Source organism: Phragmites australis, chromosome 11 (genome assembly GCF_958298935.1).
Source record: "Phragmites australis chromosome 11, lpPhrAust1.1, whole genome shotgun sequence".
Taxonomy (NCBI): domain Eukaryota; kingdom Viridiplantae; phylum Streptophyta; class Magnoliopsida; order Poales; family Poaceae; genus Phragmites; species Phragmites australis.
The window spans coordinates 33,498,258-33,516,042 of record NC_084931.1 but is presented as its reverse complement, the minus strand read 5'-3'; the positions used below and the strand labels follow the sequence as shown (position 1 = coordinate 33,516,042).

Sequence of the window (17,785 nt, the reverse complement as noted above, 5' to 3'; positions counted from 1 at the left end):
CAAACAAACAAGTGGTCTCACAGCCGTGGAACAATCAGAAACGTCAAGCTCAAACGGCTGCAAAATCATGGGGTTCAGTTCCCTGGTCTCACAAGCTAAGGAAGAAAAACAGACCGAGGGATCTCGTGATCGAACGAATTGAACGTGTGCTGGGAAAAGGACCGACGTGGGCAAAGGATGATGACGGACATATGCCACCAGATCCTCGCCTGAACTACCAATTGACCGGCCTGGAAATGGAATCGTCGTCGTCGTGGTGGTGCACTGCCGCTGAGCAGCAGTAGTGGTGCACCCATATTGCTTCTAGTATTTTTTTGCATGCAGTACGAAAAATCTTGTTGGAATCGGTTTAGTGCAAATGCAGACGGTTTCAGTGGGTGCAAACTGCAGAAGGGGCCATTTCCCCTGACCTGATGGGCTAATTGAGTGGATTCTACATACCGATACCGTGCTGCAGTGCGTGCCTCAGACTCGATGTGTCGGTCTCCCAAGATGAGATTTTTCAGAGCTAGTGCCACTGCCAAGGATTGCATGGTGCTCAGAACGGGATCTGCATCAAGATCCGAGGAATTACGTGGATCCAACTCCAAGCAAAGGAGCAACTCACCCATTACTACCTTGCTACACATACGGGATCTTCCGCCGAGAGCCAAACCAGTGGCGCGCGTATAGATCGATGGCTCTGAGGCTGCTTTTGCGTGATTCTGCCGGCCCGGACTCGCCGAGAGAGACGGCCGTCGGTGCAGCGCGGGATCGGGTGGTGGTGGCGATGGTACCGACGGATACGAGGCTATAGGTCGCCGGCAGGCCCAGGTGGGTAATGCAGCAACATATAGGACACGCGAGGGGTGATCAGGACCCAATACGATCGAGTGCCCACAAGTCAAAATCACTGAGGTCTGAGGACCACGCCATAGCACCTCAACAGCCGTGAGACGCCCAGACCGTTAATAAGAGAAAGCAAATTCTATAAAATTATATTATATAAAATACTCTTTTCTCTATAATGATATATGCTTATTTTCTCTTCCATCTCTTCAACCTATATATTAGATTACAAGATATCTTATATTTACTAATTGGAGGCTCCTTTTGATACCTCCACGTTAATTCTAAGAAAATCCTAGAAATTCTTATAAAAAAGCAAAACATCCAACCGTCGAATTAATTGATTGATTAACTGTAACCATAGATTAACAACTAGATAAAACAACATAAAAGATTAAAAAATAAATCATAGAGTCCAGCCCCAAGACTATTTCTTGCCTTACCTTTCCTTTCTTTTTTATTGTAGATATCATTTATCCAATAAGATTACATTAGCAAACTACGACTTAGTTACTGTCGGTGTATTCAGAACCAGGGGTCCCTAAGTCCCGAGACCCGGCCGGCCATCCGCCACATGTCACCACCCTGCAAGGTAGGAAGACGCTAAGTCCCGGGAGAAGGTGTTTGGGACCGCCGCCTCTGGTTCCCGAGCACCCTAGTTCCCCGATGATCCGCAGATGCTCGGGAGAGAGTGCTCGGGGCTGCACGCGCCAGCCCCCGAGGACTCGGTTCCCCGAAGGTCCCACCGAAGTGCTCGGGAGAGAGTGCTCGGGGCTGCACGTGCCAGCCCCCGAGGACTCGGTTCCCCGAAGGTCCCACCGAAGTGCTCGGGAGAGAGTGCTCGGGGCTGCACGTGGCGGCCCCCGAGGACTCGGTGCCCCGAAGGTCCCACCGAAGTGCTCGGGAGAGAGTGCTCGGGGCTGCACGTGGCGGCCCCCGAGGACTCGGTGCCCCGAAGGTTCGCGCAAGATCATTCGACGACCCGAAGGGTCCCGTCGTCAGGGTGTCACCCAGTCAAAGGCCCAATGCCGCATTTAATAGGCACGCGCGGCCTGACATCCTGACATCCTGACATTCTCAGCTGCCCACGCCCCAGTGTCAGACCCTGCCATGTACTGGCAGGGGGGGAGGCGTGGGTCCATTAAATGCACGGGTCCCGTCCCGTTTCATCCGGGTGCCTCGGGATAACGTTGCCAGGATCAAAGCGCTCCGTCAGCCACCCCGCCCTGTCAGAAGGACAAGACGGGGTGGGCGCACCGGGCACCTCTGAGGCTGCCCGGTGGGCCCCTTTTATGGCGCCCAGAGGCTTCCGCAGCGGCTGGTGGTCGAATGCGCGCCGCATTTCTCCACCGCCCCTGTCACTTCGCCAAGATGAAATGATTACGCCTTTTTCTCCGTGGCACCTTGGCATTCGCGTCCCCCCTTTCCCATTCAGGATATGTTGAGGTCGACGCGCCTATAAAAGGAAAGGATGGAGAACACTAAAAAAAAGGAGAGCAACAGCCCCCGACCACAAGACGACCAAGAGACCAGACAACCAACAATCTCCGGCGAACCAGGCCAAAGATAGATCGACAGACACTCGAACCAGCTCAAGTTAAGCTAGAACATAAGAGCCTCAAGCTCTTTGTAAACAGTTCTCCCCTTAGAACCAGATACCTCCTTGAAGAATCCCCTTCAAGGATAAATATAGCGCTCATACAGGAGTAGGGTGTTACGCCTCCGTGCGGCCCGAACCTGTCTAAAACCCGGCGTACCCCCCGCTCATACAGGTGATCGTCTCCCACTAGCCATCGCATTTATTTCCGTTCCCGCTTATTTCCCACACAAGCTTTTCCAGGATCATCCCCCCGGCCGAATCTCTAAAAAGGGGTCTCTCGGGATCCCTGCGACAGGAGTTCACTCTCCGACAGTTACGTTAGCAATCAACACACTTTTCCAAATCAATTATAATCAAACATTACAAATTAAAACAACAGAACGCAAACATATTACGGATTATCACACAAAAATAATATCAAAGAATTTATAATGTATTTAAAAAAATAATATGAGATACGGTGATGACATTAAAAATAATAATAATTTCAAAAAATCAAGAAACAAATAAAAATCAATTTGCATAACACATAAAATGAAAATTATAAATTAGATGTATTCACGAATAATAAACATGATTCCAATATTATAAACAAAAATTATATTTATATTTTACATTCTAATATTTAAATATAAATAGTTGATGTATCTTAGTATACAAATATTATAATACAAATATCTACAATTCAGCCGTAAGCTAACTTTCTAACCTGCACTGATACGCTAGTATGATATAAATAAAATCTCACGATAATTTTTTTAAATAGTGTCTTATAGAATTTACTTACCTAATAAGATATGGATCTATGGAAAGCACGTTCAGCACAGGACCTACCTTGACGGGCTCCGACTGCATTGGCTGCTTCCATTGTTTCACGGGCCTAGCACAAACAACATCGTGGACAACAAACCCGCCCATCAGTAGGGAATTATGATATCTTCTTAAACAAATTGTCGTCAAACACAAGAACACCGTGGACAGCAACACGACCACAACACATGACACATTGAAAGCAATCGAGCTACTACTATGTATGTCTCTTCAGATTAGTTTCTAGAAGAAATGTCTTTTCAGTTATGGCAACATTTGGTATAGGATGCGCCTATGTTGCGAGCAAACGCCGGTTACCTGCTAGCTCCAAAAATATTCGAGGAAAATTACATCACTTTTTGAACAGGATTTTATAAAATTTACTTCTCCGAGAAGCACATTCAACTCCAGGGCCCGCCATGACATGCTCCGACTGCATTGGCTGCCTCCATTGTTTCATGGGCCTAGCACAAACAACATGTTGGACAAACAATGGAGCCTGGCTCCATTATTTGTAGATCCGTCCCTCAGTAGGGAATTAGGGATATCTTCTTTAAAAAAAAATGGTCGTCAAACACAACAACATCGTGGACAGCAACACGACCACGGCACATGACACGTTGAAAGCAATCGAGCTACTACTATGTATGTCTATTCAGTTTATTTTCCAGTAAAAATGTCTTTTCAGTCACGACAACATTTGGTATAGAACGCACCTATGTTGCAAGCAAACGCCAGTTACCTGCTTAGCTCCGAAAATATCGGAGGCAAATCAGGTCACTTTCTCTCCATCTATCACATTACTACTCATGGAAGATTCATTCTAAGACTACTCCTAATGGTTTTTTTTCGGGGACGAAAATCTCATTGTGAAGGGATTTTTATTTTTCTTCAGTGCTCCAACGGTTTCCCTTCACGGTTACCGTCATGAAAGGATTCTCAAGGTCATTCCCTTCAGGACAGGATTCTTTCTCATTTCCCTTCGCAATTCTCCTAGAAGTGAAACTGTTGAAGATGAAACAAAATAAAGAGAATGAGAACGAAAAAGGTAACCATAAAAGAACACAAAATGAAGAAAATATGGTTAGAGATGATCTAAACTCCCAAGAACCAACCAGCACTGCGCTATCCTCTTCCCTTTCCATGAAGCAAGCAATAAAACAATGTACCCTCCTAGTGCATCACTACTTCACCAAACACCATCATCCTCAATAATAAAACAAAGGTGGTTGCTATTTATCAGGCAACTGAAAATCAAACGCTCCTCAGGCGACCATCGATTCACGATTGGACGTGCGCTCGTCTATCTTCTTTCCCCAACTCATGCAACGGCTCTTGCAGCGCTCTCCTGTTCTGACCGTTTTTGGCGATTCTCCCACCGCCATGCAAACTCGACTTCGCCGAGCCACATCCTTGTCTCCCCACGTCCGTCTCCTCCATCGAGCTGGTTGCTTCCCCGGGCATCCCTCTTAGCTCGGGATCCTAAAAATCCGCTCTGTGAACCCTAAACCTCACCGGTCATGGGGTACATGGCGGCCGCCATCAACTGATCGTTGTTTCTAAATTTTAAATATACACTACATCCGTTCTGAAATAGATATTATCCTAGAACATGTAGTCAAACTTTAAAATTTTTAACCACTAATATACATAAAATTATTAGGATTTGGCACATTAAAATGATAGTAATAAATTTGTTATAAAAAATACTTTAACATCATCTAATTTTTATCAAGAGATAATTGTCAAAAAATAATAATCAAATGTATTTATTAAATATTGTGTCGATGTTTTAAACGACAAGTAAAAAACGAAGATAGCAAAATTTAGAAAACCTGTAAAACAAATTGTCGGAGGATTAACTCCTGTCGCAGGGATCTCGAGAGACCCCTTTTTAGAGATTCGGCCGGGGGATGATCCTGAATAAGTTCGTCGGAGAAATGAATGAGAGTAAATGCAACGGCCGGTGGTGGGGGTGGTGATCTAGTGCAGAAAGAAGTAAATGCACCGGAATTTAGACAGGTTCGGGTCGCACGGGGGCGTAATACCCTACTCCTGTATGGATGTAATAACTGTCCTGAAGAAGTCCCTCAAGGATATTGCTGGTTACAAGAATATTTGTCTAACTAGGAGCTTGAGGCTCCTTGTTCTTCGGCAGGAACTGTCCCTTGTGTTGGTCTATGGTTCGGTTCTTGATGCTTAGGTGCTTGTCTCTTCGATCCTTGGATTGTTGCCCTCCTTTTCCTCTTCTGTGTTGCCGGTCCTTTTAAGTACTCGCCGGCTGCGACATGCCCCGAACGGGAAGGAGGGAGGCACAAGTTCCAAGACGCCATGACTGAGAAATGCGTCATCATTTCTTCTGGGTAAAGTGACCGGGGGTGGAAAAAACGCCGCACGCTCGGTCACCTGTCACCATAAACGCCCTGGCAATGGGCGCCATGGAGAGGACCCACCAGGCAGCCGCAGAGCAACCCGGCGTGCCCGCCCTGTCTTGTTTCTCTGCCACAGCAGGGCGGCAGACGGAACGCCTTTATCCTTGCGATGTTATCCCGAGACACGCCGGATGATACGGGACGGGACCCGTGCAGTTAATAGCCTCACGCCTCTCTGCCAAAATATGGCAGGAACTGACACTGCGGCGGGAGCAGTTGGGGATGTCAGGCCACGCACGCTCATTAAATGCGGCCTCAGACCTCTGACTGATTGACATCTCATCGGCGGGTCCCTTGGGGGCCTTTCTGGGTCGTCGGGGCACCGAGTGCTCGAGGGTACTGTTCACCTCCCTGAGCACTTTCTCCCGAGAATGCCTATCTTTGCCCTCGGGGTACCGGGTGCTCGGGGGTATTGTTCACCTCCCCGAGTACTCTTGCACGAACCTTCGGGGAACTGAGTGCTCGGGGGCTGCCACGTGCAACCCCGAACACTCTCTCCCGAGCACTCTTGCTCGATTTTTTGGGGAACTGAGTGCTCGGGGGCTGCCACGTGCAGCCCCAAGCACTCTCTCCCGAGCACTCTTACGCGGATCCTCGGGAAACCGAGCACTCGGGAGCTGCCACACGCAGTCCCGAGCACTCTCTCCCGGAACTTGTCTCTTCTGATCGTCGGGGGACTAGGGCGCTCGGGGGTGACCGGGCACCTTTCCGAGCACTTTCTTCCCGGTACTTAGACTCTATGGATCATCGGGGAACTGGGGTGCTCGGAGACCAATGACTGTGGGCCCGAGCACATTCTCCCGGGACTTGAACTTTTGTCATCTCACAGGAGGGACCTCGCGGGATGACGCCGTGTAGCGGATGACTAATCTGGCCTCGAGATTCAGGAACCCCGGTTCTTAATATACCGACACAAATCATCCAAAGTTTCTGTACCAACAGCCGAAAAACCAATCAATCAATCCCCTTCGATGCCATTCTGCGACGACGACGGGTCTAATCTCTGAAAATAAATTTATAAAAGGAAGGTTGTTAGTTACCAAACGCAACCACCGGCAGCCCGTCAATCAACATTCAACAGCCTTTCCTTTCCCCCCATCATTTCTCCCTCCCGCGCTTGCTTCAGATCTCCTCTTCCACCCGAAGCCACCGCCAGCGCCAGCTCCGCCCGACAAGATACTCTAACCCGCGCCATTGCACGCATATATAAACCCTATCACCATCGCTCCCGCGCCTCGCCTCGTCTCCGCGCCCGCCTCTGTTACGCTATGATCTGATTCCAGGCGGTGGCTTCGGTGAGGCTGCTCCGTGTTGGGGGTGTCGGGATCTCGGCCGGGCGGAATGGAGGTCTTCGGCCCCGTCACGCCCGGACAGGTGCGCGCGCTCAAAATTCTGTCCGTTAACCTGAGTCAGATCTAGGCCGGTTCGTTCCTTGGTATGTTCTGGGCAGTAGCTGTGCGAGTGCAATTTCAATTCCAGCCGAGCGAATTTGCCAAGCAGTCGCATGAAGCAGCTGTGCTGGGTATCATGATCCACATGGTTGCGATTTTATTGCTATGGTTTAAGGAAGCTCCAGGGTGGAGTTTGGTGGGAGGGCTTCTGCTCCCTGGGAGGTTTCGTAGGATTCAAGTTGTTTACTCTCTTATGACTTACGAGAAGCATAATTTCTTGCTGTGCCGTTGTGGTCTTCTATTGGAAATTGCAATCTAGATTTTGTTACTGTTCATCACCGTGGTTGGCATTGATCACCGAAGATAGTTGGATAAAGTTTTCAATCAATGTATGTGGAGTTAAGCTGCGATATGAAAAAAGAAGAAGTTTGTTGTCTGCTGAAAACCATTAGAACAAGCGCACCATCGTTACATATCCATTTCCCTAGCCAAAGCAATCAAATATAGAAATTTTTTTTGGGGAGTTGGATGTGAGTGTGACTACAACCTCAACACACACGAAAAATAAATGTTATTGGTTTTCCTAGTTTCATGCTTTTGATGAACTAACTGGTAGCTAGGCTCACGCTCATTCATGATGGTGGCATGGAATTATGGCACTCAATGTTTTGCTTTCCCGCAGGTGTCTTTTTTGCTTGGTCTATTCCCTGTCCTCATTGTATGGATCTATTCTGAAATCCTGGAGTACAAAAAATCTTTATCTCACAGGAAAGTGTAAGATTTCTTTGCAGAAACTCTGGTTTTAATTACCTTTAGGATCACAGATCTGAATCAATGTTCTGATGTCCCCCGTTCTTTCATTATTTTATCATCTGCAGTCATTCGGATGCTAATTTGGATAACGAAACCATCAAGGAAGATGACAAGGTGGTATTACTTGAAGGAGGCCAGTCAAAATCACCATCTACAAAGTTCCGGAACATGTCTACCAAAGCAAACTTAATACGGTACCGTTTAATGGACTAACACAAGGCATTGGGATTACAACACATACACTTGTGAAATATTGATGTCTCTGTGGTTGTGATCTGTAGGTTTATAACAATGGACGAGTCTTTTCTGCTTGAAAACCGTGCTGTATTGAGAGCCATGTAAGATCATTTAGAATTAATGGCATCCCCTCTCGGTCTTCTGGCTGTATGCTCGTCTTTTGGTACTAATCTGTCCTTGAACCATTTTGCAGGGCTGAAGTTGGCATTGTTCTGGTTTATTATTACATTTGTGACCGGACAAACATATTTTCAGAAAACAAGAAGGTAATACTGGTGCTCCGGTTAGTTGCTCTTGACACTCAGCACTGTAGCATGCGGTACATGCAAACTGCAGCAGGTGTTGATTAGCTACTCTTTGTTTCCTAGCTGCGACAGTGATTTGTGTCATTGTAATGTGACAATTCTTTTTCTCCTATAATGAATGGCATGCTAATGTATAGCGTGTTCCCAAAAAAAAGCTAAATTGTGATTATGAATGGTTCTGATTGCTGAAGATTGCCTTGTTACTTCTAGTTTTGTGATCTACTGTAACCTGTTTCTTACATGTTCTTCATTTCTTATACCTGCATGGTAATCATTGTTTGTCTTTGACAGAGCTACAACCGCGATCTGTTTCTGTTTCTGTATATTCTTCTCATTATAGCATCAGCACTTACTTCCCTTAAGAAGCACCATGAAAAATCAGCATTTTCAGGAAAGTCCATACTCTATCTTAATCGCCACCAAACTGAGGAATGGAAAGGGTGGATGCAGGTTAGTGATATTACTTCACTTCTTTAGTTTCTTGATGTGAATTTTAGGTATCTCTATCATTAGAAAATTTGAGAGATTCAGAGTAAGATGACATTTAAAATGCACTCGTTAGACATTGATCCTTTCTACTATATGTATGCTTTGTCTTCTGGTTTTCCTTTAGTGGATCTACATCTTGCGCATTTCCTTCTATCCTTTGTCAGTCACGATCTGGTTTTCTGTATCCAGACGACCAGACTGCACTTTCAAGTTTATAACTTTATATCGATGGAAAAATTTTGATGTGAGAACTACAGCGGTAGTTTTCTTCTCTTTTATGTTACAACAAATAAATGCCACAGAAATGTACAATTACTGCAGTAGCATTTTTGCATTATTTTCTTACACGGGTTCTGTATTAGTTTATTCTGGCGACAAGAGTGTTCTGATTATTCATTCTGCATTTCCAGGTCTTATTTCTGATGTACCACTATTTTGCTGCCTCAGAAATATACAATGCAATTCGTGTGTTCATTGCTTGCTATGTGTGGATGACTGGATTTGGGAATTTCTCATATTACTATATCAAGAAAGATTTTAGTATTGCAAGATTTGCTCAGGTGCCTAAGCTACCTCAATCTTGGCTTCTGCCATGTTCGAATGTCCCCGTGATTTGTTGTTACCACCTTTCAAACACTGGACCAATAACTATCTTTTTGTGCAGATGATGTGGAGGTTAAATTTCTTTGTTGCGTTCTGTTGCATTGTCCTTGACAATGATCTCATGCTGTATTATATCTGCCCAATGCACACCCTATTTACTCTTATGGTGTACGGATCACTTGGTCTGTTTAACAAATACAACGAGATACCATCGATCATGGCTATCAAAATTGCTTGCTGCTTCTTGTCTGTAATTTTGATATGGGAAATTCCTGGGGTATTTGAAATATTGTGGGCCCCCTTTACATTTCTGCTAGGTAAGTTATTCTTATATTTCTGTATGGTGTTGTCCTTTGTCCTTTTCAGTAATGGGTCAGAGAGTTCAGGACCAACCATAATTTTTTTTTTATTCAGGCTATAAAGATCCAGAGCCTTCTAAGGCAAACTTACCCCTGTTACATGAGTGGCATTTTCGATCTGGCCTTGATCGATACATATGGATTGTTGGAATGATTTATGCTTACTTCCACCCTACTGTAAGTATTTCAGATATGGACCGATATTACCCTTCTCTCCCTCTCAAACTGCATCCATAAGCAGTAGATATTCAGGTTACGTTGATATGTTTCTTCTGCAATTTCTCAATACCTTAAGCATTCGTTTCTTTTGTCTACCTCATGTTAGTCTAACAAAAAAATCTTAAACAGGTTGAAAGATGGATGGAGAAGCTGGAAGAATCTGAGACTAAGGTTAGATTATCAATCAAGGGAACCATTGTGACTATTTCGTTGATGGTAAGTTCCACCATCTGTTACCTTGGTTTTTGTGCCAACTAGGTTGAATTTATTTTAAGTCAATACTGCTGTGTTAACTTGAAAATGCTGTACTAACTAGGTGGTCTGTTCCTTCTTCTAGGCTGGCTATCTGTGGTATGAATATATCTACAAGCTAGATAAAATTACATACAACAAGTACCATCCCTACACGTCATGGATCCCTATAACGTACGTATAAGAAAATGTTAACATGTATTCATAATCAACATGGCATGTGGCAATTTGTTTCATTGCAGTTGACATAGAACCGTGTTTCTTACAGTGTTTATATCTGCCTACGCAATTGCACCCAGCAGTTGAGGAGTGCTTCTTTGGCTCTTTTCGCGTAAGCATTTCAATTTGTAGCACCTAGATTCTTCAGGTGTTTGCTTCGCTTACTCCATCTCTAAGTATTTGATTTATATTTTTGACAGATGGCTTGGCAAGATTACACTGGAGACTTATATTTCTCAGATCCACATTTGGCTCAGGTATGAATGACTCTAAGTTGTTCCTACATATGTTGTTCTTTTCCTTATTACTGAGGGTACTTCCAGTTTACCAGTGCTGTAAGCCTGTAACAAGTATCCTGTAGCATGTTGGATATAAGGGTGGGACTTAAGAATGGTATCAAAAGTGATCCGATTGATCTTTTTTTCTTTATGTAGCAGTAGCGTATTTGACTGAATTCAAAAAAGTTGTTCAAATACTTTTTGTGAGTTTCTATTTTTCTTTCACACTGTGACCGAGCTTCTTTTACAGGTCTAGTATGCCAAATGGACAGCCAAAATGGCTTCTTTCTTTCATACCAGATTATCCTATGCTTAACTTCATGCTTACTACAGCGATCTATCTTCTTGTAAGTTTACCAACTTCAAACTCATTTCATTCAACAGAATCATAAAAAAGATATTCATTTCGTGATCTATACTGCAGCTGTCATACCGGGTGTTTGAGCTCACAAACGTACTGAAGGGAGCTTTTATTCCCAGTAGGGATAGTAATCGTCTATATCAAAATTTTATTGCTGGGATCGCCATCTCAGTCTGTGTCTATTGCTGCTCACTCATTCTTCTGAAAATTCCTATTGTATAGGTAAACATATGTAACCTTTTATAGCTGAAGTTGCTACAATGCCTACTATGTCTTGTTTTCTTTGTCGCAAGTTATTTGTTTCATGTAACTCAGGTAGCATATTGCATTTCCAGGGATGAAGAAATTCCAAGTAAGTGATCTCGACAGAAGGTTGCTTCTGCAAAATTTATGCTCAATAAGATGTACCGGTCTGGCCTCAACTCCCTTTTACAGTTGGAGATAGTTGGACTGCCTGAAGGAGCTGCTTATATGTACATGTTGGATATTGAATTACCAGAGGGTGCAGACACAGAAGGCCAATTTTGTTTTTCTTTTTCCTTTCATTTTTTTTCTTCTTAAAAACACTGTACACAATTAGGTAAAGTCGTAGCCGTGCATTCATTGGAAGTTGTAGCAGCTGGCTCAAGTTGATACAACCGTGTAAGAACTCTCCCCGAGCACTGTACCCTGTTGTACCATAGAGATTGACACAAAAACGAGAATGGTTGTCCTCCTGTAAAAGAAAATATAAAGACAAGCCCACTCTTTTCTCGGTTCTATGATCTGTCGTTGTTTCATATATTGTGGCCTCAGATATTTAAATCAGATAAAATGCTCAGAAATCAGGGGCTTGTTGAAAGTTCTACCGACTATGGCTATAATGTATACGGTTGATTTTGCTATATGTCTCGCATTGGCCAGGTGGAAAGAAACTCTTTGAGGGTTTGTTTGGTTGATCCAAACCCCGTCGGGATTCCGGCCCATTTCTATGGAGACAATCTGGCCCGTGGTTTGACTCCCATTCAATCCCGGGTCACAATTTGAATACCACGCGGGCCAAAAGTTTCCTGGGCCTTTCTGCCCCAAAACCTGTCCTTCCACGGGAAAAAAATAAACGCCGCTCAACTCGTGATTTTCTTTCCCGTTGCTCTCTCGCTCGGTCTACTTGATCTCGTGATTCATCATCCTCGTCGCCGACTGATGCTATTTGCAGCTCCTCCACAGCCACGTGCGAGCGAGTCACCACCGATGGTGTTTGCCTGCTCGTGCTCTCCCTCGCCACTAGTGGTCTCTCAACCTCGTCTCTCTTCGGCAACGCATCTCAGCTCTGGTGAGTCATCACCACTTGAGCATGGCATCTCGACGTCAGGGCTTCCTGTAATGGTACGAACTCTTCTTCGTCCTCCCCTCTCCTCTCCTCTCTTTCTCTAGGGTTCTATTGCTAGTATTCACTATGTTTCGAGGAACAAGATGAGGAGGAGTTCATGCGACTTATCCAAATCTATCAATTTGTTGTAGATCCAGAAGAGTTTGTGAGTGATATATCAATTCTTGTATAATGCAGACATGATGTTGCTTGATTCACAGTTCAATCGTTCTCTATACTTGAGGATTAAGATGCTTGCAGGAGTTAATTAGCTAACGATGTGAATGGATGATTATTTATACAGATTAATCGGATCGGAAGCATGTAGTTGAGCTATAGATTGTTAAATGTCTTGGATGCTTGTATATGAATGTGGTTCCCATGAATCAGTGCAGATTAGAGTAGTTTCTTCAAACAATTTGTGATTGTTACAAGTACTTCTTATTTTCCTTTCCTTACTGTGAAGTCTCTGAATTTTCTCTAACTTTCTGAATTCTTTGCTTCTTCATGAATTAACTAGATTAACACCTCCCCACCCCCGCGTCTCCCAAATGATAGCAGGGAAAGTCCCTTGGGGTTGAGGGGAAATTCATTTGCACAGAAAAAAATCCCTATCGTGATTTAATTACACATGGTATTTCCGCATTAGCACCCAAACAAGTCCTGACATATTTTGCAGCGGGTAGCAACTCCGCCAAGATCTGACAGAGGTGGGAAACCACTTTACGAATTGGAGACTCGGTTGAGCGTGTGATTGTAAATATCTTCGTTTAGGGTCTGCAGTTTGAATCATAGGCGACCAATATGTGGGCGTATATAATAAGTATGGACACCTAAGCTTTTCTTTTACAGGATACTCAACATTCGATAAGCACATATATATTGAGTATATATTAATAATTAGCGAGGTGGCCCGGGCAATTGCGCGGCTAGTATGAAGAATCCAGTTATGCATGTACCATTATATAATCCTGCCTTTATCATCAATTATGCTTTAACTTACCACCCCTTTTCTTTCTGCCACTATTGTGCTCTCTCCTGATTGACATAATTCGAACCTAGGCCTACCATAGCAATATTTTCATCCGTTGGGTACTATATCGTCTCGTTGCTCTATTTTCATGTAGATTTTGCTTTGCAGGCACTTATTCTTATTTTTCTTTGTTGTTCCAATCGTTTAACTTTTGTTTTGGTTATAAGGTCACGCTCCATTATTTGCACGGTTTGCGGACTGTATCTTTCCCTATGACCTTCCGCTGCGATCTTGAGCTACACGGTTCAAGCCTAGTACGACAAAACCAAGTTACACACAGCCTCCACTCTCCAGTAGTGTATCTCAAAGTGAAACATTCTAGAACATCAAGCCAGCAATAACCTGAATGCAGATACAGCATGACCATTTTCCCTGGCTGTCTGCTTTGGCCTGGTTCTAGCATGGTCTGTTGGACGCACTCCAAAAAAAATCTGTCAAGCTGACAGGACATGCAACACACCTAACACTAAACATGATTAGGCCATTTCGACGTCAAAAAATCGCCAATAAATAGCGCTTGCCGCTCGCATTATTGTGGCAGCCAGTTCCAAGCTACCTTCGGCAGTTGGCGCCTTGCTCACAAGCTCCGGAAAGGCTCACAAGCTCCGGCAAGGCTCACATCGTTTATCTGTGCTGTGCTCCACCAATGGAGGCTCCTCTTCTCCTCCCCGTTAGCACCGCTGCCGCCTCATCGTCCATCGACATCGATGACACCGTCGAAGCTGCCTCCCCTGCGGCGTCCTCTCCTTCCACCCAAAGCATCGTCTTTCGTGTTGTGGCCGTACTTGTCGTCGCTTGTGCGTCCCTGTTCGCGCAGCACGAGGCTTCCAAGGGCTTCCACATCGACGTCGTCAACGATGCTCCCCGGGACACCGTCGCCGGCCGGCGCTTCGACCTCTTCTTCGTGTCCGACGGCCGCGCCGAGCGCATCCTCCACTACGCCAACCGCGGCGTAGAGCGGGCGCTCTTCCCGGACGCGTCGTTCCCCCGGAAGCGGGTCACCCGCGTCACCGTCAAGATGGCCGGACACAACCTCACCGCGGACGCCACGTTGGACGCCGCAGCTCCCGGGGAGTACGTCATTGCCCTGACCCCCAGCCTCGTGTCCAGCAGCGACAAGGCCGCTGACGCCGTCGACGCCGCGGTGCGCCGCGCCGTCGCGCGCATGTGGCTGTGGGACGGCCGCGGCGGCGCCCCGGCCCGCGTGACCGACTCCATGGTGGAGTACCTAGCCTTCTCCGTGGCCGGCGACGCGGCGATGACTTCGCAGCCGGAGCAGGAGGAAGGGCAGCAGTGCATGTCGGCACGGTTCCTGAGGCACCTCGAGCAGCGCCGCGAGGGGTTCGTTGCGCGTCTGAACCGCGCAATGAGGGACCGGTGGAGCGACGCCGCCGTGGACGCCGCGCTCGGCGCGCCGGCCCGGCACGCCTGCGCGTCCTACCACGCTGCGACAGCGCTGACCGGCCACGGCCACCCCGCCGCCACGCTGGCTGAGTCCACGTCGGACGCCGCCCGTGGGTCCATGGTGGCAATGTGAGGCCGGGAAGCAAGGACACGTCCATGTGCGCCCACGTCCCCTGTATATTGATCCGCCATTAGGGGTGGGACAGAGCCGTGGCCCTAATCGTGGTGGGAGGTGAGTGATCGGTCGCTGTCAGGAGGAGTAATTTCATACGAGATTATGGCTTAAGCCTTGTGGTTTGTTTGTAATGATGCTATGATTATATGGTAGATTTTTTCTTGTTGAATGTGGTGGTTGGTAATGATCTAGGGAAGGGAAGGTTATAGGTCCTCCTTTCTGTGATTCACGACCAAACAAAATGTAACTGTTGGTTGTCACACTCAGTTTTAAAAAGAGAAATCAGATGTATTCTACATATATATCATGATCAATTTTATACATATAGTGATTTCATAAATGATCAAACAGTATTATTAAATAACGATATAATTTATTACAAAAGAACCCGTATATCTTAATGAATGGCTCGTGGTTATGGGTGAAGATCGAAATGATACTTTCCGTCGCAATGCAGCGGCAGAGAAGAGAAATGGAGTCGGTTGATGTCAGTTGAGTGCTTCTTCTGTCTCGTTCATGGCATGGCCCATGCAGACGACATGTAGTGCAATCCTACGGCAGTATCCTGGTTTGGTGGCGGGAAGCTTCCAATTTTCTAATTCGTCACTCTGCTCCCTCTATGCAATTCTTCTCTCGTCATCGTTGCCACGTGTAGTGCCGTTGTTGCTTCGTTTTAAAAAATTCTTCTATTGTGTTCCTTTCATATATGCCACCAGAAGTAGGGGACAATGCCATTGATCTCCCGTCGCTTGCCAACGGCCCTGTTTGCTTTTTGTCACCACGCTCTGATGCTCTGAGCCTCATTAAGCTGCGGCAAGTGTGTTAAGCTGAACCACACCGTGATGGATCACAACACAGAAGATAATGTTCACTGTTGCGAGATAATCGCGTTCAATTCTCAAGCAACTGTTTCGTTAATGCAACGGCCCTGGCTAAAGCAAGCAGTGAAACATGCCTCCTTTTGCTTTGTTTTTTTTTTTTTTTTTTTTTTGGAAGAGAATCTGAGAATGGTGTCTGTGTGTGGAGCATGCAGTCTGCAGTTTGCTCAAAAACATGCATAGGGGTTCTTCTTGCTCGCTCGTTCTCCTTTTTCTCAGTTCTTATGCAGCAACTTGCCCTTCTGGTATCTTCAGGCTTCAGCTCACACCATTCCAATAAACGTGGTCAATCGCTCCATGTCATGCGCCATCTGGATACAACATAAACAACAACAATAGGACATCATCGACATCAAAGCAAATACTGACTATTTGTGGGAAGAGAAAATAAGAGCCAATTTATTGCTTAAACTGAAACAAGGAAGAGGTGTGCAAGAAACTGGGAAGACCATGTTTCTGAACGTAACATGTGGAATTCTCTACGTGAAATCTCTGAAAACTGCTTCCAAAAGCGGCTGTGAACCCTATAAAAACAACATCAATCAATAATATACCTAAAAAAACATCAATCAATAATACAAAAGGACACTGTCATTGAAGCAAACCACTGTAAGTAATAACAGCATTATTGGTAATCAAAGCACTAAACACAAGCAAGAAAGAGATGCACAAGAAACTAGGGAGTAGATGATAGTGTGGCTCCCAAAAAAGGAACCCTGTTCACCCCCCCTGTAAAATTGCAGTCATACATTTTTTAGAAAATGGATAAAACATTCGGCTTTTTCATCCTATGATGCATACAACCAACAATTAATTATTACAACTCCATGCATGAGTAGCAAACATGAATGACTAGTTATGGATTCTGCTCCATCTGTTAAAAAATGACCATACGTGCTCCGTGGTTCTGAGCTTACCGTTCGCTCGACATCACGTATGCCCCTTTTTTCTTTCTATGCAATAATGCTGAGATGCGCCGGGATCTCAAGACCGTCGATTTTTTAAGCCCCAGACGTGAAATCTCTGAATGCTGCTTCCTAGTTGCTCTGAACCCTGTAAAAACCACCGTGCAATTTCCCCGTCTCGTCTTGCTCTGGACGACTGGCAGCCACGAGAAAATTCGTGGCTCAGGAATCTTCAACGAACAATCATAGCTCCGAGGAAGCAACGAATCTCTCACAACATGACATGTAGAGCAGCCTAGCAGGGTCCCAACCCAAGCATGGTGTGTCGCTGCAGGAATTGCTGAGTCCTCGGGCTGCTGATTAACTCCAATTGCTGTCGTCTCGTGTGCGGCGGCCAACTCGGCAGTCTTGTCCAGAACCAACAACCGCTTCCTCAACTACCTTGCTGGTGCTGTTCAGGTCCAGTCTTTGCTTATGGGCATGCCTTTTCTCTTGGCCGACAACAGAATTACTCATATATTGGCATTTTTTAGGACTACTAATATATTGGCATTATTGCGTTATCGGCTACCAATATATTATGGGTGTTTGGGTAGTGACTTAGGAGCCACTAAAAAGAAAATAATATTGGTTGGAGTGGTTGCTCTTTTTCGAATAATTTGACTACGCCGTAATAATATTGTTTTTTATAAGAAAAGAGTAACTTCTTTTATGCAAAACATTTTTCAGAGATACTTAATGATTGAGATTTTGGAGGTTAATAAAGCTGGAAAGTGATAGGAAAAATATAATCATGGTGTGCCAAACTTTGGAGATGATAGCCATAGAGTTTTTTTTGTCAAGAAT

The 17,785-nt window shown here is 45.3% G+C and overlaps 2 protein-coding genes across 3 annotated transcripts; both read left to right on the top strand.

Moving 5' to 3' along the window:
• Positions 1-6,720: 6,720 nt before the first annotated feature.
• On the top strand, positions 6,721-11,955 carry LOC133885128 (protein REDUCED WALL ACETYLATION 3-like). 2 transcript variants are annotated; one of them, XM_062324779.1, is made up of 16 exons: positions 6,721-7,044; positions 7,744-7,829; positions 7,940-8,068; positions 8,156-8,212; positions 8,305-8,377; positions 8,708-8,866; positions 9,316-9,465; positions 9,570-9,825; positions 9,923-10,044; positions 10,216-10,302; positions 10,424-10,512; positions 10,607-10,669; positions 10,758-10,814; positions 11,086-11,182; positions 11,260-11,418; positions 11,532-11,955. In XM_062324779.1, the coding sequence occupies exons 1-15, from the start codon at positions 7,012-7,014 to the stop codon at positions 11,416-11,418; spliced, it is 1,617 nt and encodes a 538-aa protein (XP_062180763.1). In that variant the 5' UTR covers positions 6,721-7,011; the 3' UTR covers positions 11,532-11,955. The 2 variants fall into 2 exon arrangements, with proteins under 2 accessions (XP_062180763.1, XP_062180762.1); XM_062324778.1 differs by having other exon boundaries at positions 7,744-7,835.
• Positions 11,956-13,925: 1,970 nt separating this feature from the next.
• Positions 13,926-15,479, top strand: LOC133883968 (uncharacterized). Its single transcript, XM_062323379.1, has one exon. The coding sequence runs from the start codon at positions 14,224-14,226 to the stop codon at positions 15,112-15,114; it is 891 nt and encodes a 296-aa protein (XP_062179363.1). The 5' UTR covers positions 13,926-14,223; the 3' UTR covers positions 15,115-15,479.
• The last annotated feature ends 2,306 nt before the right edge of the window (positions 15,480-17,785 follow it).